This window comes from Leptosomus discolor, chromosome 18 (genome assembly GCF_034619465.1).
Source record: "Leptosomus discolor isolate bLepDis1 chromosome 18, bLepDis1.hap2, whole genome shotgun sequence".
Taxonomy (NCBI): Eukaryota; Metazoa; Chordata; class Aves; order Leptosomiformes; family Leptosomidae; genus Leptosomus; species Leptosomus discolor.
In genome coordinates this window covers 9,910,908-9,936,857 of record NC_141408.1, presented here as the reverse complement: position 1 = coordinate 9,936,857, position 25,950 = coordinate 9,910,908, and the positions used below count along the sequence as shown (strand labels likewise).

Below are 25,950 nucleotides of genomic sequence, written 5' to 3'. Positions count from 1 at the left end.
GCTGCCCATGGCAGCCGGCAGTTGTGTTTCAGGGTGGTTCATCCTTACTTACCTGCTCATTTGCTTATGACTAAACGCAGTACAGAACAGGACAACTGTCAGGGCACACACAGCCAGCCCGCCCTTTTGTCATCATTTAAATCGAAGGATTAGTACCGTGCTCAAACTATTTGAGTGCCTGTAGCACATAGGACACTACGTTTGTGTATCTCTCTGCTCAGTAAGAGGAGCATCTTTGACTACTGAGACCACAAAGCAGCATGTTTTCCTGACAGGTTCACATTCTGGCTCAGATTTGTCTGTAGGTCACTAACACCTTTCCACTTCATTAGTTACACGAGGCTCATTTAAAAAAGAAAACAGAAAAGAGAACTGTACCAGTCACTTTAGAAAGTGTTTATTCAAAAGCTTCATAGCACCATCTTGTTTTTTAAAACATCCAAATAAAATGCAGCAATTAAAACCTTGGTTGTTTTCTGTTGAGCATGACACTAACTCCACCTGTGAACATACTGATGGTTGTTCTTGCTAATATAACTGAAAAATAGCGCTCCTGTGCACACAGACATAGCACTGGGCCTTGATACGGGTCATCCAGTCCTAGCTCAATAATGGAAGAGTAAAACCAAGGGAAACTGGAAACCTCAAGGAAACAGTTTCCCTTCCCCCAATTCTGCTGGAAGAGAAAATTTTCTCAAGGTAATTTTTAGCAGTTTCAATTCTGATGTCCCCTCGAAAACTTCAGCAAAACTAAAAATGTAAGTATATAAAATACTTGGGCATTCTTTTATGGTCCAAGTCAGACCATAGGTGGTTAATTTCTAAGTATCATGATGTATTTGTTCTAACAATCACCTAGCTGTTAACTCTAAAGGCCCTTATGGCCATCTTTTCTAGGGAAAACACTGGTCAAAATAATTCCACGAAGTTACTACACTGATTTTTATTAAAAATTTATGGTAAAATCAAACTGCCATTGACAGCAGTTTGTAATACGTTTTCATTACGAGTTTTTTTTCCTTTTCCCTTTTTAGTTTTGCAGAGCAGCCTGAGAGCTTTATGCAGCCAAGTCAGTAAAGCGCTATTTCCCAAAGATCCTTAACTTACATTTCAAGAATATGGACCATGCTGAGGGCTTGGTCACATTATCGTTTGGCTATGGCTTCCAACCACTGGAATTCTCTATTGCGTCTACTTCTGGTTGACCATTAGGAGGCAAATACTCTGTAGTTCACTTGGCTAAAGCCCCCATAGGGTCCCAAGCTGGCAAAACAATTGGTTCCTGCTGCATCACTGCCAAGACGTCTTCTGGCACGTGCTTCTTGTCCACCACAACTTCGTACACGTACTCAGAAAACCAGTCGTCGGTCATGATCAGGTAACCTGGAGATGAAAACAGCTCGTTACAACAGAGACCCATCACCAGCCCAGCGAGGCAGGCACATACACAAGTTCCACCTACGAAGGGCGCATTACAAACAGGAACTAGTCACACTAGTCAATAGGACACGGAGTAATAGAAAAGAGGGTAGATTTAGACTAGATACAAAGAAGACCTTTTACCATGAGGGTGGTGAAACAGCACAGGCTGCCCAGAGAGGTGGTAGATGCTCCATCCCTGGAAACACTCCAGGTCAGGCTGGACAGTGCTCTGAGCAATCTCATCCAGCTAAAGATGTCCCTGCTCACTGCAGGGGGATGGACTAGGTGACCTTTAGAGGTCCCTTCCCACCCAAACTGTTCTACAATCCCATACTTTATCTCCCAAGACAAAGGAAAAAACCCAGAGATTAACATACAGGTTAACCAGCTGTACTTCCTGTGCACTAAAAGATCAAGCAAGAAGCCTGCTAGGAAAAACCAGACTCAGAATATTCATCATTTATGCTCCCTCTGTTAAAATAGGCATTGAGAATACTCAAGTAAATTACAACACCTTAAAAAGGCATTTAAGGCAGAATGTAAAATTACCTGAGCCTTTGACTTTATAAGTTTTCAAGAGTTTGTTACAAAAAAGAAGTTTTCCAGGTGAATATCCAAACCATCTTTGGCTTAAGAAAAATTTGCTGGTTTAGCTCTTGTAGTAAGAGGAGGCCATCTGCTTTCCTCAAATGCGAAGCCATCTAAATCACACTTTGGCTGAGCTAAATCTTAATTTTCTCCCTTAATATAATTCTTACAGAGAATTTCAGTGAACAGCCTTTGAACTGGGGTGTGGAGTGTGTCACAGACTATCACAGGTTTTAGCAGAAAGCTACCATTGGAAACAAACTGTTCAAGGTGAACTGAAAATAAAAGTGGCTGGGAGAAAGCAAGCATTCAGAAGACAGATGGGAAGGCTTTATTACATAAAAGTTCCTCATGTCCTTATACAGTATCATCACACAATCAAATGAAACAAGAAAATGTCCCAGGAATATGGACAATAAATGCATCTATCTACGCCATCTTGTTTCTAAAGCAAGAGATCAGATAATTCCCATAAATTAAAAACCCTATCAACTGTAATCCGAGCTGGAAGCCATTTTGGAAACACTGCCAAAGGGAGCTGCCTTGATTATTCTCTCTTCAGGATATGAGTTCTTGGGACACACAAAAACCTCTCACTCCCAAGAGCCAACAAGTAATTGCACCCTGAGAGGATAATGAACTCTGCTTCTGACAGCCTGTATCTCAACGCTTGACAGTGCTGATTAGGATCGCAGTGTCTGAACAAGGAGGAAACGCCAAGCAGAACTTCAGAACATGCAAATAAGTAAGGTCACTCTTTGAGAAGGCCTGTGCCCGGTGTCACAACAAAAGCCATTCTCCCTTTCTCCATTAAAAGGAGATGCAAACTTCACACGCAGCAGAGCCTGCCTATGGCAACCCCGAGCTCTGCATTCCATCCAGGTAATGGGCAGGAGGGAAGAAGAAACAGAAAAGTTTATTGCATTTCTGGGCAGCAGCTTTACCTCAGGCAGCTAATGTACTGCTTCTACTCAAACCATTTGCATGTTAAGGCCAGAACATGGAAAAGAACTTGGAACAGCATCATCTCGTTGTAGCAGAACGCAGCCCCTGACAAAAGCATACTCCTCTGTGCACGAGGCTGCTCCACATCTGACTTACCCAAAGGAAAACCTGAACATGCAGCAGTTTAAACCTGACAAGCTGCTGGCCAGGGAAAGGTCAATCGAGGACAAGCGGCCTGCAAGTTATTGCATAACCTTGGATTTGGGCACCTGAAAATAGAGCCCTTGGAAGTTCCCAAAGGACCCAGTACAAGCCACTTTGTGCTTGGGTCATAACTCCTCCACAGAGAGAACAAGTTACCAGAGCCTTTCTGCCGTAGTGTACATATGGGATGATATACACACAAGTATACGAATAAAGACACTAAATGTCTACAGTAAAACCCTTGAAATGTCTTCATGCAGAAGAGTATGTATGCAACAGCCAGTACAAGAGATCAAAAAAGTCAAAAGGGAGGTGACTTTAGCTGGAGATGTATCACAAGGAAGTTCTTTTCATGCCAAAACAAGCAGATGGACCCCTATCAGATCAATGTGATAGTGTGATTTAGTGTTCCCCTCTTGCTTCCTTTTAAAAAAAAAACTATCCATGGGACAAGCCGGGTTCAAAGTTAGGTAATAATGTACTGTGTCTCCAGAACAAAGGAGTAAGCATAATAATTGAACTTGCCTGTATGGCTGAAAAAGTGCCAGTAAAACACAGAGAGGAAATATTTGACTGGGAACTGACTTTTTTACCTCAAAAAACAAGCAATGTTTGTCAGCAGCTGCGTTCATTCCTTGCAGAAAAACAGACAGGATTCTAAGAAACACTTTTACGACAAATAGGAGTGTAATTACTACATATTTACGAGATGCAATGCCAGGCTGTTCCCAGGGCTTCCCCTTCTCCAGGACAAGTGCCACAAGAATTCAGCTCTGCCCACCCCACGGAGCATGAGTCTATAAATATCATCCCACTATACCCAACCCAGGAGTCACAGTCATTCCAGTCCCGCACCCCATGAGCCTGGGGAAACAGGTGCTACCTGGCCCTCACGCTGTACTTGTAGAAAAGCAAGAGGGACCCCATGTGAAAAAACACTTCCATTTCCTACCAACGATAAGTCATTTGTTTGCTTGGTTTTTAATGACTCAAAGTCTAGTCTCTGGTGTTTAGTTGCAGGCTGTACCCTTTATCATCCTGTCCAAGAAATAATGGAGTTGGGGCTTGTATCCCCCACACCCAACTGGGCCTCAACTGGGATGTGCCAAGTTTAACATCATTCTTGGATGTGGATTCTGGTTCTCTGCACTGGACTTATCCAAGTACAGCTTCCCAATCCCTTAACAAGGCAGATAAGATAAAAAAATCCCAGCCAGACAGACTCTGGCATAGCAAGAGCGCTAGGACAGACTACAGATCCTCACCCTCCTACACCAGCTAGTGCTGGACACTGAAGAGTGAAAAAGCAGGGCAGGAGGAAGGGGAGGAAACCCTGTCAAGTTACCTCTTCTAATGATTCAGAAGGGGCTCTGAAGGATGGGTCCAACTGCCCTTAGCTCAACAATGGGTTGCTCAGTCACACCTAAGAAAATCATTCAGGGATTCACCTTCCTGAAAAAAAAGTCTGAAATAGTCAAGCATCCTCATTCTGATGGGATTTTCTGTCAAGGCACTTTTCCAGGCAACTCCCTCACCAAGACAAAATACAGACAGTGAGCAAGACTTTCCAGAGATCATGGTCTCTACCAGTAGAAAACAGATAAGTGACAGTGACTCACCCAGAGAAGGTCACATAGATGGCATGGATACAATATGTGCCTTCAAGGTACAGGCAGGGTTTATTCAAGCCACTCTGTTTCAGAGGAACAACTAGCTCCATTAAACGGCCCTAGAAGAACCCATTCACTTGAAAAGTGAAACCGTATTTGCAAGAGATGTTGTCCAAGGAGGACAAACTGTTACTGCAAACCAAGTAGCAAGTTAAGCTTAGAAAGCTGGCAAACAAGCTCAAGGTAATACTCAAGAGAAGGTAACTCAGTTAATTCAGTGTTATTTCTAACTGGATACCTGAGGCTCTACACTTTTCATTTCTAGTCGCTGTAGTTTTTATTTTTGATTTTGGATCACACGCTGGAAGTGAAGCAAGACAAACACATGCAGCCCTCCCGTCCCAACCACGGCGTCCGCAGCTCAGCAGAGCACTCGCTGACGCTCCAGCCCCGTAACTCCAGCACAGCACGGCCGCTCTTCAGTCACAGCTCAACAGGTACAACTGCTACTACTCATGTCAGGCTTCACCCTACTGCACTGTGCTTTGGCAGTAACAGCCAACATCCTGAAATGGAGCCCAGTCTTCCTCCAGTCCAAGGAGGACTCTGGACCTTGGCCAAGGAGCATACAAGGCTAGCACAACCAAAGCTGCTGACAGACACCTATGAACTTCAGAATGCTTGGAGTGCTGACCAAAGGCCATGCTGAGCAGTTGTAAAGCAAGCTGAGTAAGGCACTTCCCTCCTGGAAGCATTCCTCTAACACTAGTAGCATCTAACATCACAAACCAAGTATCTGCAGTGTCTCAAAACAAAGGGTTCTGACAATAACAGCACAACTAACCAGGCATTTTTGCGGTTTATATTCTCTATTATACATAAAGGTGCTTAACAAAATAGTTACTAGTTTGTATTTGGAGAGAAGAAAAGTTTTGATGTTACTTAGTATTGATTTGGCTTTTCTTAATCCAGCATTCCCAAGTCCATTTTACTGCTGTCACATTGATGAGCCTTGAAGGCTGAACATCAACGTAATAATTTCATTGTTTTGTCAAGACTAGAGACTTTGACTGGAATACTTTGCTGTGGATGTATACAGCTATCTCAGAGCAGACACTGCGGCAAGACCAAAGGGCCAGAACACAAATTGAGACACTGTTCCAAGAATATCCTACGTTTTAGTTAGCTGTTCATTTATAAGATATCAAAAGCTTATTCATAAAGATCACATCCTAAAACAGAGTTTTCTGGAAATAGTCTATTCCCAGAAGAAAACCCAGACATCCTGGGAAATTTCAGCCATACCAAATCTTGTGAGCACAATATCTGGGATTGAAGTGCAACAGAAAAACAGCAATGACTGTTGTGCTATGCCCCGGGACACGCTGAGGTCTGGCTTGGCACGCTCATCAGGGAGCTTATGCCATGGCTGAGGCCACATCCGGCCCGTCTCAGCCAGGAGGTGACAAAAACCATGGAGTTCCCCTCCACTCCATTTTGGAAATGCTGACTGACTGCAGACCTTGGCAGAGCAAAGTAGAAATGCTCTCACCCCACCAGCCCCACACACCTAGGGCCAGGGGAGCTGGGAGCTGCCCCCAGACCAGACAGAGGAGCACCCTCGGGTCATGCCCAGGCTGAGCAGGGAAGCAACTAGAAGCCATTTCCTAAACCACGGCTCAGCTGTGACTCCCCACTCTGTCCCCACTGCCGGCCCGTGTGCCACGCCAGGCTGGCACATCCACCCGCCACAGCCCTACGGCGCTGACAAATCCTTTCTAAAGGAACAATAGTGGGGGCTGAGACAGTCATCAACAGGAAAGCGAGTTCATGCCGAAAACCTGGCACGAGCAGAACTGTGTGTTAACTGCGGGTTTTGTTGTGGTTAGTGCTTGGCATGCCAGAAAGAAACACCGCAAGGACAGGTTTTCAGCATGGTTTCAGAAAGGCAACCAGAATTATGAGTTTTAATTTAGTTTTTCTCTTCTTTTACAGACAGGTGTTGGAGCTGGGATAGTTTACACTGCAGCTGTTCACAGCAGAAGCTGGAACCAGCCATGTACTCATTTCCTCATTTCCAAAAATCAGTAAGTAAAAGCTTGCAGTGTTTGATAAACAGTGCTCTAAAAGAAAACATAAACCACTCAGGTTTCACACATGACTCAGGAAGATTATTTAAGTACTATCAGCCACAGCCAGCATGAGGTCCCAACGACAAGACAGCTGCAGTGTACAGATTGAAGCTTAGCTCTGTTACCAAAAACTTTAGTACATATAAAAGTATTGCAGTGAAGTCTTGATTGCTCCTTTCACACTAGAAAGAGAAAGCATCTCTATTCAGTGCCGTTCTTGGAAGTGATCCTATTTTGTTTGATACTGCAAAGCATCTCTTATTTATTGTCCCTTTATTAAAAGGTTGGTTTACATGCCCACAGGAATCCTTGGTATCTCAGAAGAGAAGTACTACCATATTTTCAAACTAATACTACCAGATTTTTCAGACTTGTGTTCTGCAGCAAAGGATTATGAGCAACAGAATAGCAAAGGTTCTGCTCTCCCCATCACACTTGTCAAACTCCTACAGCTGCTGGGTGGGTTTCTGTGGCAGGGATAACAGCTGGCAATTTACTTGTGCTCAATGCTTAGGAAAATAAGCTGCTTTACAGCAGTAAACTGATCAACTTTAAAAGAGTTATAATGAAGTATTTAAACTTTGATAAAATATGAACTTTAGATAAAAGCCTACCAGTATCTTCCCGTACCTTCCACACACAAAATGAGCAGTTTGGTTACTGGAGTGTCAAAAGCTGTAAAGACAATACCTGTCCCCATACCATTAAGCTACAGAGTTCCAGTTCTAGCCTCCAACACAGGTGCTCTGTCCCCTGCCCTTGGGACCAAGCTGCCCTGCTGTCAAGAAGTGTCAACATCACTTATGGCCACCTCCCAAAAATGCAATTGCCTCTACAGCTGAACTTGCAACCAGTGTCAGGTTTATCCAGTGATATTTCCTGCTTCTCCATTCAATGTTTACATTTGATTTACTTTGATGTAAATCACATTTAAGTGAAGAGTGTTTGTCTTCCAGGAATACAGTGCCATAACTCAGGGACCCACATGCTGTTTGCAGGCTTGTTTCATGCACATCCTGGTGAAGGACACAAGGCACATCCCCCTTCCACCTCCTTATTCCCAAACACTAACTTCAGTCTTCTGTTCCCACGACTATAAGTTACATTACCTTTATTACCACGGTCTTCACCCCAGGAGTTTTCCACTCTCCATTTTTCAAATGCCTCTTCCTGCCCATCCTGTGACAAAACAAGTCAACAGCTGTTCAGCAGTGAAGGACCATGCAAGTTTACACAGCCAACCCTTCCCAGTTTAAACCCAGCTGCCAGCAAACCACAGAGCTCCACTCCCAGAAGCCTACAGGCATTGGTGAGTTTCAGAGAGCGGTTTCTTGTTAATGGTCGGAAAAATGTAATTTTCCAAAATACTGTCTACCCACTCACATGAAAGATGAGGAAGTGTGGTGAAGAAGAGAATCTGCAATTATTTCTTAACCAGAAAACTTTAGTTTAACTAAATTCGAGCTTGGACTTCACTGACAGGATTTCAGCCGCCTTCGCTACCCCCTATCAGGGCACGGGGCCCTTCTGGAATGCAGAACGCACAACTTGCGGCGGGAATCAGCGGAAAGGAACAAGCTGCAATAAAGCAGCTGGAAGACTATCACAGCATTGTAAGAGCAAGTGCAAACATCAAGAATCCAGCTGAAGGACACAGCCCCAGGTCGGTGCTTTGGAAGATACACGAGGCTTCTAACGAGCCTCAAGTACACTTGCCTTCACCTTCAGGAGCACACGGGGTTCTGGCCTGCACTGTGTACACCTCAAGTTTGGCTCAAGCTTACCACGTACCCAAGAGCACTGAGAACAGCTTTACAGGCTGCTGTGCCACAAAGGCAGCTGCTGCTTCCTTCGAGCAGCCTCTCACGAGGAAACAGCTGGTCCCTTGAGGGACCAAAGAATAGCTATTCTTTTGCTGCCTTTTTTTTATACAAAAAACTAACCTGGAAAACACCCCACAAATCCCTCTTGGATATTCATGGGAATATTGCTGTATTGCTTCTATTCTCACTTGAAAAAATATAGGACAGTCCTTAAAGTGAGACACTCAAGAGCTACCAGACTTGGGATAAGTTTGATGCTATCAGACAGAAACTGGGATTAACATGGTTATGTACATTAAGTTTTTAACCAAAAGGTGCATTTAATCCACCTCAATTTTATGTTGTAAAATTGTAATAGGATTTTTTAAATCTTCAAAGCCTTTTTATAAAGTAGGTAAATCCAAAGTATTACATTTTACAACTCAGTTTATCAAAGCTCCTGGAGATTAAGTTAAGGTTTAATACAAGACAACACATTCAAACAAAAAGTAGAAACAACTGAGTTTTGAGTGTGGAAAATCCTCCAAACACTGAAGTTGTCCTAGGGTAACTTCTTTTAAACTATCTTTTGATTTTAGAGACACCATCCACCGTAGACTGATCTTATACACACTATTTTCTCAAAGAAATCAGGTCACATTTGATCACATTTTATGCAACTATACATTTAGGCATGCAAAAGTATGAATTTAAAAAAACAGACCATAGACTACAGCTGCCAGTGAAGTGCAGCCAGTAACTGGGTACAGTTGGTACAAAGATACAGACTTCAGTCGTGAATAGATGTTGAAGACCAGAAAAGTATCACCTAGTATCTAACTGAAAAACAATGACAGCTTTTTTAAAGATATGTTCATGCAACCCGATACACAAAGTAGTGTCAAGAGCTCAGAACGCAGAACACAACAGGAAAAGTGATACCGAGTTGTAAAAAGTAACTCAGAAGAATTCTTATGACTCAGCAGTCCCATCTCAAGCCCTCAAACACCAGAGTTCAAGCAAAGTCGTTCAGTTACATGCAAGCTGTTACTTCACAAGCCAAGGTCACGTTGGACAGGAAGAGATCACTTCAAAGCAACTTTAATAATGACAACTTCTGGAAATAAATGGAAAACATCAACACTGCAGATAACCCCAAGCTGTAAATTTTCGCATGGTTCTTTGTGCTTCATATTTGCTTTGTTATACTGCCAGGAGCAGATTCAGCTGTGGATTCATCTCAGCCTACTGTCTGCCACAGAGCTATTTTGGACACCATTTTCCTTCCCTAATTCTAAGCAGGTCAGAGAGGTTACATGCCAGTGAGTTGCAGAAGGTCAAGACTGTTGCAAAGTGCCTCCTACTGGCATTTTAGCAGAAGGAGCTTCATGCTGTAAAACACGGACTGGACTAACCCATACCATTGGATAGGGTAAGAAATGCTTGTTGTCACACTAGCTTCCTTGCTCAGCAAGATACATCAGAAGCTGTACTTAAAAATCAGTTAACATGGGTTTTCTGGGGTCTTAAAAATAGACACCAACCTTTTCTTTCCCCAATAAAAGTTCGTGGGCAGAAGGAAAAAAGTCCTTGACTTGTTTAGAATTCTTCCCTCCTTGTTAAATATCTACAGTTGTGAACACTCAGACACAAACACCACAGGGAGAACTGACAACCTAGGCCTTGGGCACCAGGGTGTTGCAGCACTCATGCCGAGCCCTAGCAGAACAGCTCACACCCTGTGAGCGTGCCCAGAACACCAAAATAAGCTGCCAGAATATCCTAATACATCCATGCAAAGCATCAGGACTTCTGGAGGGAGACGCTACCTTCTCGGTGACAGCTGTCAGGACCATGGCATGGGTCATCATTGATTCTCCAAAGATTAATCGTTCTGCTTTGTTCATGTTCTTGATGGAGACACCGAACACCAGCTCATGATTAAATCTATTAGAAAGCCACAAAAAAGCAGTATCAAAAAGGATGCAGCGAGAATTCTCACTAGTAAATGACGGAATCTACTGTCTCAGGAGCCAGAGCACTGGCGTACAGGTTCAACTATTTTTAGGGTCAGAATAAATGCAGAAGCTGATCCCTTTAGGAGTTTCTCTCACCTGATACCAGACAATTCAAACAAGAAAGAATATTTAACGACCACGTGTAGTGCATCTTTAGAGTATTCAGATTTTAGCTAACAAGTGAAAAAATTCTGTTGCTGCTGACTTAAATACACCCTTTCGGGGCGTAATCCAGAGTACGTACAAATTAGTTTCTTAAGCAGCTAAATGACTGTTTATGCCCTAGCCAAGCCTCCCAAATGGTACTCTCTTAATTTCCTACTTACATATTCATGTCATTGATTCCCAGCTTGCCATAGAAGTGCTTTGCAACATCGCAGCCAAACCACACAGCCTATGAACAGAAGGAAGAGTCGTGTCTAGGCCATATCCCAGAGAGGTTTGCATTACAAGAGCCACACCACACCCGCAAAGAGAAACCAAACCAACCTCGCCATCCTTAATAGACGCCGCAGCTAATTTTTTCAAGACATCAACAGGCTGGTTGTTATAGAGCGTCTTCCTCCCTCCTACCATGTTGCCCAGGTACTCCACCGTATACAGCCTGTTGTACGGATTCTGAGGTCGAGGATCGTTCACTAGACAAATCTGTCAAAAAACAAGGTGTCATAAATTAAGGTGCAACTTAACTGAAATCTGAGAAGTGAATCTGGACAGATTTCAGAGGATTGCTTTTGTCCCAGCTAGCTGTCTGTCCCACTAGCAAACAAGCCACTTGGCTGAAATACCAGGAGTTTTTAAGATTTTGTTGGTTTTTGTTTTCTAAGCTCACCTGATAACTGCAGCATAGCAGCTCTGCATGTTATTCCTGCTCTCTAATGGCCATCTTATGACTGATTAAATCATTACTTATTTTATTACAAAACCACCATGAAGTGCAACACAATTTCACAGCTAATTGAAGGGTAGAGCACAATCAGGAGAATGGGGACAATAAACACAGGGCCACCTGTGGCTCGTGGGAGCAGCACCCATCCCACATGGGGCAGTCACAGGGTGGAGAGTACTCTTGCAACAGCAGAAAATTAGTGGCTTAGCACCAAAAAAGGTCTTGGGAAGCAACCGCCTTTCAGCACCCCCAACCTTGTCCTCCATGTTGAAGTAAGGCTTCACATGCTCGTTGTAGAACTGGACCGGTGTCACAGGGCCATATTTGTGGTAGTTCTTCTCCTTATCCCGGAACTCCCAGCAGAAGGTCTCCGGAGGGCTGCCCAGACAAGTACTCACTATTCTGAATACCTGCCCAGAGAAGCAAACAGCTGTGAACTTGCTGAAACATGCAGATCTGCCTCTCCCACCACAGCAATGCCATTGATGAATGGATTTCTCCACGTGAGAACCAACTGGAGAAATGGGATCCTAACGGCCACCTTTGAAGAACACGAATAAATGGACACACATGAATTATTTGCATTCAGCTCTGGAAATCTAGGAGTTTCAACAGTTCAAAACCAATCTGAAAGGCCACAGGAAAAATCAACACAATCTCTCTCCACTCCCACACTCTACATTCTCAGGTAAACCCCCAGGCAAAACAGAAGCTTAAGGTTGAATATGTAAATTCCAGGTTATCCTAGGAATGAAGCAGCCAAAAGCAAAAGCCCACACACTGCCCAGTCTCATTCCAACATTTCATAAGTAATTCTGAAGCTCCTCCAACAAGATACTCTCCCAGTGCAAGAGAAACTTTTATCAAGCTCATTCTAGAAAGGCTTAAGGATTCAACATCACCTGTTCCACCAGGTGGTTTGCCCCATGCAGAGACAAACCAGACCTTCTAACATGCATACAGCAAAGTATTTTATCCCAGCATTTCCCCTGTACTAATCCCCTTTTTCCTGTAATGTTCATTTGGATGTCAAAGATGGGCCTTTGCTTCTTTTCAAAAGCCCAGAATAATCTCCTCATCTGTTTAATACATTTAACAACATCCCGGTTTAGGACTGAGCTGGCAGGTTACGTAATTCAACTCAAGATCCCTGCCTGCCGACTGCGACACCCTTCGCAGCTGGCAGCTTTGTTGACTTTTAGCACAAAAAAGTTGACCAGATTTCCAGTCCTCAGCCTCCCTATAAATCAGAATGAAACTGCACTTAACACTCACTACTGCACTTTCTCACAGGGCTTATCGTGAAATGTGCGAACTCGCAGGCAGCGTAACCAGATGACTGTCTTCAGGGATATTTAGCAGGACCTGCCACAGGTACTCTGGGGACAGAGGATTCAATCACATTTAAAGAGGTTTGAATCTGTTTTACTTCAGCTGACTCTGGTCTACTTCAGCTCTGTCCCTCTCTTGAGGACAAGGCAAGTATCTCCCTTGCAAGGAGACAACAGGTTACTTAAACTTTGGGAAGGGAGAGTCAGATCTCAACCGCAGCTTCTGCTCTAGGCCCCAGTGCCTGCAGTTTGTGCCAGCTTTCCTGGGCTGCCAGTCTCCACACTTCCCTCCCACTGACTTTTCACGGGAGAGGAGACAGAATACCTTTCCCTAAGCTGACTGACTGCTCCTGGAGCTAGCTGAGCTGATTTATATGGATCCTAAGGCTCCATAAGAACTACCTGTGTGCTAGTGTGTGCTTCGTGCTGATGGCAAAAGGAGAGCCATGCTCGTGCTAAGTAATGCTATTTGGCTGTGCACAAAACACAAACAAAGGTGGTCTTGCTCCAAGCAATTTAAGAAAACAAATGAAGAGATTAATTAGGGGTTGAAACAAGGATGTGGGCTTATGTTTCTACTGGAGGAACTCACAATTTCTCAAAAAATACGCTAAAGAGCAAATCCCTCAACTATTATAAATACTGAACTTTTCAGACTGCAACAAAAGGTAGCATTTGCTGTGGATACACCCACATTACCTCAGATAACCCCAAGTGGTGAGAGATGAGGTTATGAAAACTAAATGAGCAAGAAAAATGCCTAAAAGGAGAGCAATGAGCAAGGGGGCTCCAGCCAGAGGAAGGGAAGTGACGGAGTCAGAAGTCTCAAGTTAACAGAGGCAGCGGAGATTGGGAATGACCTCCCTCCATTGTTTGTCACCACACCCATCACAAGCCATCTCTTAGTATCTCACAAGCTTCCTCTATCAATAAATAAAAAAGCAGACGTATTTCAACTAAAAGGTGACTTGCATCACTCTAGCAACAACTACAGCCAAGATAAGGCAAAGATATAGCGGCCTATGCTAAAAACCAAAATGAATGAGGGGAAGAGAAGGACACTCCTGATAAGGAAGAGTCTACAAAGGAGAAAAGTAAAGTAAGAAAAACTCAATCACATGCACCGCACTGATTTAAACTTCTGACCTGCTGTGCACTGGTTTGATAAGAAGAATGTTTATACAGTCCTGGAGTGAATATTTAATCTTGTGTTCCAGCACAACTGCCCCATTTTAGCTAGAGCACTGCCTCCCGGCACGAGCAAACCGAGATTTGCCACACAAACAGAACCTCCCAGAACAACCCCAAGTTCTGCTTTGGCACATACAAGAACAGATACAATGCCACTTACATAAAGACGTGAAATAAGAGAGTGGTCTCAAACCCGTAAAACTAAGTGGTTTTAAGTGTACAAGACAGGTGCAATTGCACATTTCCACCACATTTATTGAAAGTAAATCCATTTAAGTTGCAACCCACTGTTACCACTGCAAGAGGAAATACTGTGTTAACTTTAGATAATTAAGCACAACCTTTACAGAACAAACTGCAATCAGTTAATGAGCCTTCAAGGCCAGTTCCAGGATCCCTTGTCAGAGGGCAAGAGGCTCTAAACAGAGACATTTTGCAGTGAACTGTATGTCGTTGCCCTACAAACGAAGATCTGAAGGAAGCTTTTGCTGCCTGCTGTAAAATCCTCCCAGCGTGTGTCCAAAAGCCCTTGATGTAAGCGATATTAATTCACTTTTGAACTAAGTGCTGATTATGGGGTAGGCTCAAAGCACAGAACTACTGTTGATCTTAAGGCATCAAAGATCTGTTTCAATAATATAACCCAAGGGACACAAATCAGTTTTCTTTCTTAATCTAACCTTAAAGTTAGATAAAAAGCAGCTACAGGTTTTTACATGATGTGCAAAGATGAATTTCCAAAAGCCAAATGACCACATTAATCAGTACTTGGGTATTAGTAGAACTGCCTGAAGCTTTACAGAAACAGCCTGAGGTAGGTGCTGCCCAATACTAATGCTTACTGGAGTGCAGAAACACACACAGAACCAAAACACTCAACTTCTTTAGTCACCTAAAGACAGACATTGAAACCACTGGGTCACTTGGCACTGTATGTTTGAGAAACAAATGAAATACAAACTATAAAATGCACACACTTGGTCAAACTAAAACAATCCCAACTTTTAAAATTGCTTTTGGCTATTTAAGAATCAAGCACGAGGACCTGAGGAAAAAAAAAGATGTGTGTCACTGTCACATTCAGCATGAACAGATGGAGGGCCAGCCACTACACTCACTTGCTGATCAATTTGATTTTCATTAATTGACACAGCCAGAACCAGATGCTGGGATTCCCTCCTCTGCAGCCCCTCAGCAGCAGCCCACAGCTGCGTTCAGCCAAGGGCCCAGCTCCCATCTCTCCCATGCGCAGAGAACTCCCTTTTGTTGTTCCCTTCTGCTCTCTTGTGGGGAACTTCGGCAACAACACTCATGCGGTAAGATTTTACATTCAAGGCCATCAGAATGCAATTCTCAACCTGCCTCTTTCCTAACATCCATAAAAGCCTGATAGGTCACTATTTTGACCTCTCAAGACACAAAGTGCTGCTTTCCTACAGAAAGGGGCAGAGTCTCTAAAACATCATAGTTCTGGAATCGATAAATTCAAGATATTTATCTGGAATTATTAGAAAAATTCCCAATGAGATAAGCAACAAGCCACTCCAAAAAACTTCCCTTGAATGCCTCCAAGCATGCTGCCATACAAAGCATTCCTAGCTCGGCAAAAGTCACTTGTTCTGGCTGATGCAGGAGCTATAGAACAAGACCGAGCAACAAGTCTCATCCATTCTACCCTCCTGTTCCAAGAAGATTCATGTCACACAAGCGTATTTACCTCTTCTATCATGGTGTCCATTGCAGCACAAATTTCTCCTTTAATTGTTCCGCTTTCCACCATGTTTCTTAGCCGCAAACAGTATTCTCTCATCTGTTTAAAGAGAAAGTCGTTTCATTGTAAGAGTATGAAAGGTACCACCTAAGCAGGTTTTGGGACACCCTAGCTGGTTGTTTCCAGCACCTATTTTACTCTTCATAACATCTCAAAATGAAAAGAAAATCCCTTTCCAAAGGCTTTGTTAGACGCTGATTCTTAAAAACAACAAACAAGATGACCGAATGATTTAAAAGTAAATGATCCCCCAAAAATAATCAGAAATTAACAAATAGTTGCAACTCAGTTACTGTTTTCCAACCATGGATTTGAAGCTTACAGCCGTTAGCTCTTCTTAAGGCTTGATTTCTTTTGGTTCCACAAGAGGCCACAACATCCATACACATCACACCACCTCTGACTCAGAGAACAGACTGCCTTCATACTGTAACATTTATTTGGCAATTCTAATGCATAATTGATCTCTTGCTTTTAAAAAGAGCGGAGCATTTCCCCACGGCATGCAGAACCGCAGTAAGAGCAGCACACGCTTCCCATTACTGTCACCATCCATAAGGCCAGGAACGGTGAGTGAGGCTCCCTCCAGACCTGCTGGTTTGCAATGTTCAAGACTGGAATAACATTACCACCACTCATTATGCCTAAGCTCATTTCGGCACATATTTTACATTTTTTATGTGGATTTCAGCAGGCAATTTTCCCTGAGCATGTAGCACGTGAACTGGGAAAAAAAAATCAAAGCCCACTGTAAAAAAAGCTTTAATTGCCATTTTATCTAGCCACCTACACCAACATCTTCCCAGATTCGTTCACTTCTGCAGTCCAGGGAGCAAGCTTACACCTTCCTTCAGGAAAAGCTGCACACTTCTATACTGAAAGATGATGTTTAAAATTCAGTCTTTTGAAAACACTTTTTTTTTACCTTTTCCATCAAGTTTGGCAGTGATCTCTAGAAACCCTGGCATACTGGTAGATGAAATACTGAGGGGGCGGAAGAAAGTCACCCAGATGCCAAGTGCTAGTTTTGCAGAAACAGACTCAATCAGCCACACATCAAGAATTAACTTCTTGGGAACCTGAGGATTAGGAACAGTTGCTACTAAAGCCGTGAGGGTACTTTCAAGCTACCGAAGCCCGGCAATGGAGTTCTTCCATAAACACACCTTCCTGCTCCAGGTTTCAAGGCGAACATCAGGCTTTGCTGAGCCTTTAGGCCGCTTCTTGAACAAAAGTTAAGTTGCTGAGATGTCCTTAATACTTTGGTCAATAAAGAGAAATTAAGGTGGCTAGGAACACTTGGAGCAGGTTCATTCCCATTCCCTCCCCTTAATTACATCATCTAAATCAATTTTACCTTATGATTCAAGATCTCATTCATCCTTCTAGTAGCCTCTGTGGTATGAGACTCCGGGAAGTATTTCTTGGGGACAACACCATACTTTTCTAAAAGAAAGTCATAAACTATGAGTTAACACTTGTCCTTTCCACACAGTAGATGCTGGTGCTTCTGCTTATACCCACGTAAAAGCTAAACAGAGCTGGTGTTTGTGCAGAGGTTATAAGGGTAAGGCTCTTGTTTAAAGGTTACAAGTATTCCAAGTTCACATTTTAATTTGTGACTGAATCTTGACCTCTGATCTGCGTTCCGCTGGAACGGAATCCCTGAGCTGTTCAGTATGACTTAATTCAACATTTAAAAATTCTAAACTAATTAGTGCTTTTTTAGCAGCTCTTTTCACAGAAAAAACCCACCTTATTACTGGAAAATTTAGCTCCTGAAATATCTTCTAAAGAATTGGGCCTCTTCTGAATTATTCCATGTATTTTATCTAAAGTGAAACGACTACTTCCCAGACTCCTTTCCTCCTCAGCCTTTACAGAACACCACCAGCAGCTCACTTGCTTCCTACATTACGGTAGCAACTAAGGATCACACCATGCAAGGCTCTGGGCGTAACAGCAGCATCCAAAATTTTCCCTGCCCTCATGAAATATTTGTAACAACTGAATGGGCAAAAAAAGTAACCTCGAGGCTTCAAAGAAACAAATTCCTGTTGTGATTCTAAACTTGTATTATTGGTTTGTTGATTTACAAAGTGTCACCTTGTTTCGCAACACGAAAGCGAACGCCACTAACTCAGACACAGAGAATGATCTCCTCAATCAGTGCGGGAAAGCTCCCACTCAAGCTGGGTCTGTCAGACCAGCGTTGCCACATTCCACATCATTTCCCTCACTGGTCTTTACACCATCTCTCTTCAGGCTGCAACTCTGGAAGAACTTTTGCTTCTGCCCCGCAGGCACGCCCCAGCCCAGCAATGGTCTTTCCTTACCACATGCCCTACAATTGTGTACACGGATACAAATAAACAATGTTGAGTCGATGACTGAAGTAAATGGGGATTGAACCTCCCCACTAAATAGAAAGTCTGGGATATCCAGTTACTTCTGTCGATCTCCTGAGCCTGTCAGCAGCAGCAATATGGAAGAGACAGACAAGATTTAAGCTGAATATTTACAAACTGGCATGGAAAAGGTCTTTGATTAAAAAAAGGTAGTGGCTAATGGCACCACATTCCTTAGCAAACTCCCAGGTCTCAAATTCAGTTTCTTTCTCTGTTTCATTCCTCACATGCTCAAACCAGCGGGCAGTTTCAGGAAGGGCTCCTAGCGACCAGTTCACTTACCAATGATGTTAACCAACATGTCCCACTGCCCGCCATCATTCGTGGGGTTGGAGAGCAGGAACTGTATCAGTCTTCCTTCCACAGGCTCCTTTTTCTGAGCTGTTTCCACAAAGGCATTTAAAAAGTAGTAACAACGCTCGACCTGGAATGGACAGGCAGGAAAAGGAGACATTTTCAGTGTGATGCTGTGCATTAACTCATTCCTGAGTATTCAGCTCTTCAGAAGTCCTAACCAGACGAAGCCACCTTCTGCTCATCCACTCAAGTGCTTATTCTCCCTCTAGCATTCCAGGGCTTATCCTATGGACTTATTTCTGTCACAGGCCAAGCAGTGAGCGAGCTCGCACAGAGCTGGAGCGTAGGGGAACAGGAAACGTGAAACAGAAGTTACACAACGGAGCCTGGCCCAAACTAGTACTTGACTTTTCTCCACTTCCCTCAGGGGAAAAAAGCAGGCAGACAGCCCGCAGATCAGTGGGTCACGAGCACGACTGAAAACTCAGAGAGTTACAGTCACGCTTCCCCTGAGCCTCCTACACGTAACTTCTGAAACGTGCACAACACTCGCAAGACTTTTACTATCCCAAAACATGAACATCTTCACATCTTTCTCCTCAAGCTGAAAGCCCCACTTGACCTGCATTTAAAATACATATTTAAAGAACTTCAGAAGTTTCTTCTCATGGACGTTTTCCACCTTGACTGTTAAGATGGTTCAGCCTAAAAGAAATTCTGCCCCAATACTGACACCCGACTGCACAAGCCATCCCAGCACGGCCTGTGCCCTGTACTGCTGTACCTTATCCCAGAAAAAGAGATACGACTGGCTGAATTCAAACTCCTCGATGTTGTATTTCTTCATGAAAGGAAGACGCATTGCATTGAGACAGGAAAAGATCCAACACCTCCCTGAGAGATCAAAGGAACAAGAATTAAACTGGAACGTCTGTACTCAAGAGCTGCAGAAGATTTTCTTTTTCAAACACGAGATTCACGACACTGCTCTGCCTCGAGCCCTTGGCCCGCTGCTCTGGCTGGGATCGTAAAATACCAAAACGCTCATAAAGTTCAGAAACCTTTTACTGCCAATGCAGCTCTTTCAACTGATTTTATCTTACACTGTACAGAAGGAGGGAAAGAAAAAAAGAAAGGCAAACGCTGCAAATCTGAAGGCTGTTATTAACACAAGGGGATGCTGCAGGCACCCAGTTTTCCCCCAAAACCCGACGAAAAGCACCCAGAGCCAGCCGCGGCACCCGGGGCGCAGCCAGCATTGCGTCACTCCTTCCCAAACGCCCGAGCCGCCGAAGCAGCGCACCCCTCCGCCAGCACCGACACCCTCCCCGCCCCCCCTCTCCGCCGGGAAGCCCCTTACCGGAGTTCTTCTGGTTGGTAACCGGCTTGCCCTCGGCGGGCACGGCGTGCTGGAAGACCTGCACCGTGTCCTGCACCACCTGCCGCTGCAGGCACACCTCCAGCGGGTCGCTGCACGTCGCCACGTTCTGCGCCAGCAGGAACTGCGGCTCGGCCCGCAGCCGCCGGGCGAAGGCCGCGGCCTTCTCCGTGCTCAGCCCTGGGGGCCCAAGGGCAGCCGTCACCGCCGGGCCCGCAGCATGGACACCGCCCCGCTCCGGTGACCCCCTCCCTCAGCACCCGCACACCCCGGTGACACCCCCCCCCCCCCCTCCATCGCTCGCGTAACGGTGTGTCCCGCCCGTCCCCCCCCCCCCCCCCCCGCCACCCCAGGCCCGCGTCCCCCCCCCCCCCTCCCCAGACAGGGCACCCCCGCGCCCGTTGCCCCGGTAACGCCCGGGCCGGGCCCCGCCCCTCACCGCGGGCGTTCATGGCACAGGCGGCGCGAGCTCCCGGCACGGAAACCGCCGCTCAACGGCCGGGCCCCACCGCAGGTCGCGCGCTGAGGCGGAAGCGGCTCTTATAGCCCCGGCACCGGAAGCAGGAAGCGGGGCCGCAGGCACCGGCCGGGGGGAGGAAGGGGGGCGGGGCGGGGCGGGAGGAGGACGGCGCGGCGCGAGGGACAAGCTTGCGGCGGTTGCGCGCGCCGTTGCGGCGGGGGCCGCGGGGGGGCGCCGCGGGCTCCATCCCCTCACGCGCCCCCAGCCCCGGTTCGAGAACGTTCGGCGGCGCCGCCTGAGGCGGCCTCCCCGCCCCGAGGAGCGGCAGGGCCGGTGGGTGGTCCCGGCCCGGCCCTGCGGCTCCAGGCAGCCACATTCCCTCAGGGCCGGCGTTGGCTTGGGGGAGCGAGGCCCCATCGCTCTACCCCCCCACGGCGTCACCCGTGGCTCGACCCCTAACGGGAGGGTTTGAAACGGGTGTCTGCAGCCAGGCCGGGAGGCCAGGAGCATGAGGTGGCACCGACACCGTGCGGTGACGGCCCTCCATGAGTGCTGGTGGAGCTCAGCCAAGGACACGCTCCAGGTCCCTCTGCGGAGGTTTCCTGTTGGGTCCCGGCCCTGCTCCTCCGAGAAGAGCATTTGCGCATCGCAAGACTCCAATCGATTTACAGCACGCGGTGTTTATTGATGGGATTAGTAACGACGAGGCCTTGAAAGCTTGCCAGGACCTTGAGAAAAATGCTTGAGTGGCATATTTGTTGGGCGGAGGGATGGAGAGGTTTTCCTGCCGTCGCCGTGCTGGAGCAGAAATGTCCACTGGGTGCTACAGAGCACCCCAAGACCTGAGGTCTGCTGTCAGCCAAGGGAGACAGGAGGTGCAGCGGCAGTGCAAAGCGCCAGGCGGCTTTCGCCCTGGCTGACAGAAGCTGAGGTGCCCATAGGATTACCGGGAAGGGACGGCAAGTTGGGTGGCTGCCCCTCCAACACCCCGTGGAATGGCACTGTAGGACAAGGCCAAGAAAGCGGCTGCCAGCTCAACACCTCGCTCTCTTCATGTGCATCAACATCACGACTGCAGCAAGCCAGTACGGATTCCTCTGTGGACCGACCCACAGGCTGCACATGCATGACCTTGTAGGAATACGCACAGAGGGCGAGATCTGGCCACAGCTCAGGCAGCCCGCCCCCCGTGACGGTGCTCTAAGCAGTAGGTTAGAATGAACAAAGTCAAAGAACCACTTATATTTTGAAAAGATTGTATGAACTTGACCCAAAACACTTGTTTCAGTGCTTTATCTCATCATTTCACACAAAGGCTTATGTTCTACCACTAGAAATCTGTTTTCTGGGTGTGCACAGGAACCTCGTGGTCTTTACCTGCAGCAAAATGGAAAAGAAGAAATGAAAAATCGCCTACTAGGGAAAAAAACAAGTGAGTTGAATTCACCTGGGCTGCAGAAAGCTTTCAGCAGGCTGGGGATACACCATCGTGTTTGTTCCCCACGGCCTCCATAGCCAGGACCCTGGGATGGCCAGGGCAGGGGCAGGAGCTGCGCCATGTCTGGAGCAGGCTCTGCATGTGTCCTGCCCTGTTCCCATGGGCCCCTCTAAGCTGGGGGACACGCTGAGGGCTCATGTTGGCCAGCCAGAGCAAGAGCTTGGCCACTCAGCGTGGCTGGGTTTAGTGTGCTGAGCGCTCTTCTGTTTCCCAGGTCCTGCCAAGGCTTAAAGCAGGGGGTTTGTTGGGAAGCTGCATGAATAAGCAGTCAAATACTTACAGAGCTGTTTCACTTGATCTTTTGAAGCACTGAAAATAAAGAAGCAGTCTTGTTATCTTTTGTATTTCCTAGCCATAGGGATATTTTTATGAGTATCTTGCTAGCACGTAATGCCTTCCACCTTAAAATGTCTAATGTTTGATTTGTCTGCTGGTAATTCTAAAGCAGGAGGTAGTATGTAGCAGTTCTCTAGCAGGGGAACGCAACATTACAAAAGTAGCATAGAAAAGGCAGAAAAAAACAGGCCATCACAGCAAAACAATACTATTTTTTTCCTAAGAAACTAGAGCTTTCCATACCTTAAAAATTTTATCTTTTCGAGCCACAATTCCAAAAAGTAATGTGAGTGTAACCACCACGACAGCAGCAATAACGGCCTCCTTGGGAAAAACAGGTTTTTTATCTGTCAAGAGGGAGAGGAGGTTGAATGTGTGATAGATTAGTACAGTCGTATGAAACGGAACATTTCACAGAACTGCAGAAAACGATATTTCTCTTCCCATGGCTGTCACTGCTGATTTGAACTGTTGCTCTCTCTGCTGTCTGCAGACTGACTGTGTGCATCAGTCCCCTGGGGAGAAGGGAGCCAAGCCTGTGTTTTAGTGAACTGAAGGAAGACTTGAAACGTCGCTCCCTGAAGAAAAAGATCCCCAAGGCACCCTTATGCATGGAAATAAGGGTATAAAGTAATATGTGTAACAAGGTAATAAATAATAAGGTAATAAATACCACTGACACAGCTACCACTGCTTTCCTTCCTCTTCTGAGAGTGCAGAAATGAGAGGGGCTCGGACAGTGGGTGGGAAGTGGATGCCTGATGGGTCACCTCACCTAGTGTCACCTGCCTGAGACCTGAGCATCCAGCCCCAGCAAGGCTTCCACCTCCCTGCTGTCCCCAGGGCTATAGTCACTTCTGGGGACAACTTCTCTTGCCTTAAGCAGCTCTTTCAGCGTGGCAGAATACCATGGCTGGAGTAAGATGCTTCAAGTAAGACCCTTCAAGTAAGACCGAAGGTGCTTTAAACCACACTCGAATGTGCCCTGTCAGTGTGGGAGGTGAGACAGCGGGGTGAGCCTGCCTCAGCTCATGCTTGCCAAATGCTGTTGAATAACAGGTAGAGCAGGAAAGGCCTTTCCTGGTGCCGTGGGCCCAGGCAGAGGTGCAAGGACAGCTCCTTGCTGTTGCTGTGCCCTCAAAAGTTAACGTGGGGTATTTACCACGTGCCACTTACCCTTCTTAATATAAATGGATTGATACCATTCTAAAAGAGAATGGAGAGTTCTTTGTAAAGCTGATCGTTTGGCAGCAGCCTTGTTACCTTCAACTATCAGGTGGAAATCCTTTCTCCCCTCTCCCAAAGAAGATTTGATCACACAGGTGTAGGTCCCGTTGTCTGACTTCTGTACTTTTTTGATAGAGAGCTGAAAGACCTCGCTGCTCTGGTACAGCTGGTAACGGTTTTGCTGTAGGGTCAAGACGGTGGTGTTCTTATACCAGGCTGCTTGGGCTTGAGGGTTGGATTTGGCGTTGCAGGTCAGAGTAACATCTTTGTTTTCTTGGATTTGGAGGGTTTCTTCTCCAGTCAGCTGGGGAGGAACTGTTCACAGGAATGCAGTTCAACAGGTCATTTATAATGCTGCTCGCCATTTAACCCCAAATAAGTTCCCTTTACACGTCCCTGGTGCACCTCGTTCAGTGGTGTTACACATCACAGTTGTGCAGCCTTTCATGATCCCCGGGAATCAACCGGGCAATCAGTGGCAGAGACAGTCACTCCCATAACTCCTCTGCCCTGACTTGTATCCTTGGGAAAGAATCTAGGTGGAGGCAGGGACATCTCCAGAACATCTCCTGACCTAAGGGCCCACCCACTCCCTATAAAAGAGGCATTAGATGAGGCCATAAGCACCACCGTGGAAAGGGAGTGTCTTATCACGTGAGTTATCTCCTAAATGCATTTTTTCCTGGTGAAGACAGCGTATAAAGCTGCAAAACACCCCGCCTTCAGCTGACACCCAGACCCTGAGGTGCTCAGCCCACGACTTCATCCCACCCCAGCCTGGGTTTCCACCACTGCAACTCACACTGGACATCCAGGATCACAGACACCTGGACAGACATGTTCCGTGCCAGCTTGCACGTGAAGGAGACTCCGTTGTCGGACTCGGTGACTGGGGATACGCAGATGTTACTGACGTTCACTTTGTTCCCGTCTTTCAGATCCACTTCCCCATCCCCTCGGTACCAGCGCAGCTCCTCAGCCTGGCTGCTGTTCTGTACTAGGCAGGAGAGGGAGACAGGGGGGCCAAGCGATGTAGACAGGGAGAAGTCAGCAGCGTGGTTGTTTACAGACAGCTCCAAACCTGCAAAAGAAGGAGAACGAGGGCACTAAGCATCCTAAGCTTCCCACAAAAGCTGCCCTCCGAGCTTCTCCAGGCCCTCGACCTTGGAGGAAGGACTGAGCATTTCAGGCTTCAGTCTCACAGCTGCTTTCAGGTGGGACTTTAGTTTTTGAGACAAGAATTTGTCTTCATCACAAAGCTTCCTTCACAGTTATTTAAAATCAAAGTCAGGCTTTTGCAACTGACTGCAAGAATGCCAAAGCCTGACCTGCAATGAGAAAGAAAAGGTCTGAAAACCCGATCACCCCCATCCCGCCAGTCTTGCTCACCCTCTCGCTGCAAATCACCGTTGCAGCATACCTGTGCCCTCTGGTTTTGTGCCCACTGTTTGATACGCTGGTTTTTGGTTGGAGCTGAATGCGCTTGAGAGCAGAAATGAATCAGCTCCTCAGCCATACCCCGGCCATCTGAGCCCAGCGGTTGAAGCGTTGCAGTTTGTCTAACGTACACACCTCAGGACGTACTAAATGAAGAACCATCATGGGAAATAAAGTTTTGTAATAGGCTGAAACTTGCTGCTGTGGCCGGGGTCATAGATTAATGAACTAAAAATATAGCTCAGAATATAAAGGCACTATAGTCCCGTGAATATAAAAAGTCTGAAGCTCCCTGTCTCTTCCCTGGTGTTCCCAGGTGACCAACGCTACCACACTTTTCACTGCTTAGAGCAGGTTTGAAAACAGTGGCTTTGTCCCCCCTGTGCAGCTGCTGCAATAACGTTGGAAGATGCTGAGGCTTCCCCATTCCCTTCTCTGCTACTCTCAAAACCAGAGACCAGCTTTCAGACAGTCCTCTGGGGATCACCTCCAGCACATCTGAAAGCTGGGATGCTGGTGTGGCACGGCACCCTGGGCACTGCCCAGCCCCGGGCAGCTCCACACGTCCGGCATGACGAGGCTTGGACAAAGCCACAATGGATTTTTTCCCCGTTGCTTACCTGTGGCCACACATGCCAAAACCCAAAGGGCAAGGACAGGCACTCCACAGCGGGCTGCGAGGCGGCTTCTGTGCACCATCTCGGAGGGGCCCGGCTGGCTCTGTTAGAGAGAGGGTCACAGCGTTGCTGCCTTTGCTCGGGGCTCCCAGGGGGTTAATTGCTTGCTGCCATCAGGCACCCTGGAGAGAGCCCTGCCAGCCAGGGACAGGGTCACCGGGGAATAAACCCAGTGGATTTGCTGCAGGGCCTTTTCCAGTCAGAGCAGAATCAAGGGGGTTTTCCATCTCTAATCTCTGTTGCCTGAGTTCATTGTCTCCAGTCACTTGTCTATCAGGGGAACCCCTCTCTGGGTCGTGCAGCACCGGACTTACCTTGGGAAGAGTCTC

General features: G+C 46.3%; 2 protein-coding genes across 3 annotated transcripts; both read right to left on the bottom strand.

Annotated features, from left to right (window-relative positions):
• Nucleotides 1-1,054: 1,054 nt before the first annotated feature.
• BLMH (bleomycin hydrolase) lies at nt 1,055-20,438 on the bottom strand. Of its 2 annotated transcripts, none has more exons than XM_086475175.1 (12): nt 20,408-20,438; nt 19,969-20,169; nt 19,393-19,502; nt 18,594-18,735; nt 17,261-17,349; nt 15,850-15,942; nt 11,865-12,020; nt 11,211-11,369; nt 11,048-11,115; nt 10,533-10,650; nt 8,011-8,080; nt 1,055-1,383 (listed from the first exon to the last, which is right to left on the bottom strand). In XM_086475175.1, the coding sequence occupies exons 1-12, from the start codon at nt 20,436-20,438 to the stop codon at nt 1,232-1,234; spliced, it is 1,389 nt and encodes a 462-aa protein (XP_086331301.1). In that variant the 3' UTR covers nt 1,055-1,231. The 2 variants fall into 2 exon arrangements, with proteins under 2 accessions (XP_086331301.1, XP_086331302.1); XM_086475176.1 differs by having other exon boundaries at nt 19,969-20,166; nt 20,426-20,438.
• Nucleotides 20,439-22,220: 1,782 nt separating this feature from the next.
• Nucleotides 22,221-25,643, bottom strand: TMIGD1 (transmembrane and immunoglobulin domain containing 1). The gene is made up of 5 exons (XM_009946166.2): nt 25,565-25,643; nt 24,310-24,588; nt 23,544-23,822; nt 22,524-22,627; nt 22,221-22,253 (listed from the first exon to the last, which is right to left on the bottom strand). Exons 1-5 carry the CDS (start codon nt 25,641-25,643, stop codon nt 22,221-22,223), a joined length of 774 nt encoding a protein of 257 aa, XP_009944468.2.
• Between the last annotated feature and the right edge of the window lie 307 nt (nt 25,644-25,950).

What these genes read in the sequence shown, in the direction of transcription:
- BLMH (XM_086475175.1), bottom strand. Translation starts at nt 20,438, where the DNA reads ATGAACGCCCGCGGTGAGGGGCGGGGCCCGG. An exon ending in ATCTCTTTTTCTGGGATAAG is followed by an intron (nt 18,736 to 19,392) that starts GTACAGCAGTAC and finishes TGTCCATTCCAG; the next exon opens with GTCGAGCGTTGTTACTACTT. An exon ending in TGAAGACCGTGGTAATAAAG is followed by an intron (nt 1,384 to 8,010) that starts GTAATGTAACTT and finishes TTTCATCTCCAG; the next exon opens with GTTACCTGATCATGACCGAC.
- TMIGD1 (XM_009946166.2), bottom strand. Translation starts at nt 25,643, where the DNA reads ATGGTGCACAGAAGCCGCCTCGCAGCCCGCTGTGGAGTGCCTGTCCTT. An exon ending in TTTCCACCTGATAGTTGAAG is followed by an intron (nt 22,628 to 23,543) that starts GTAACAAGGCTG and finishes CCCTCTTGACAG; the next exon opens with ATAAAAAACCTGTTTTTCCC. An exon ending in GAAAAGATAAAATTTTTAAG is followed by an intron (nt 22,254 to 22,523) that starts GTATGGAAAGCT and finishes CTTTATTTTCAG; the next exon opens with TGCTTCAAAAGATCAAGTGA.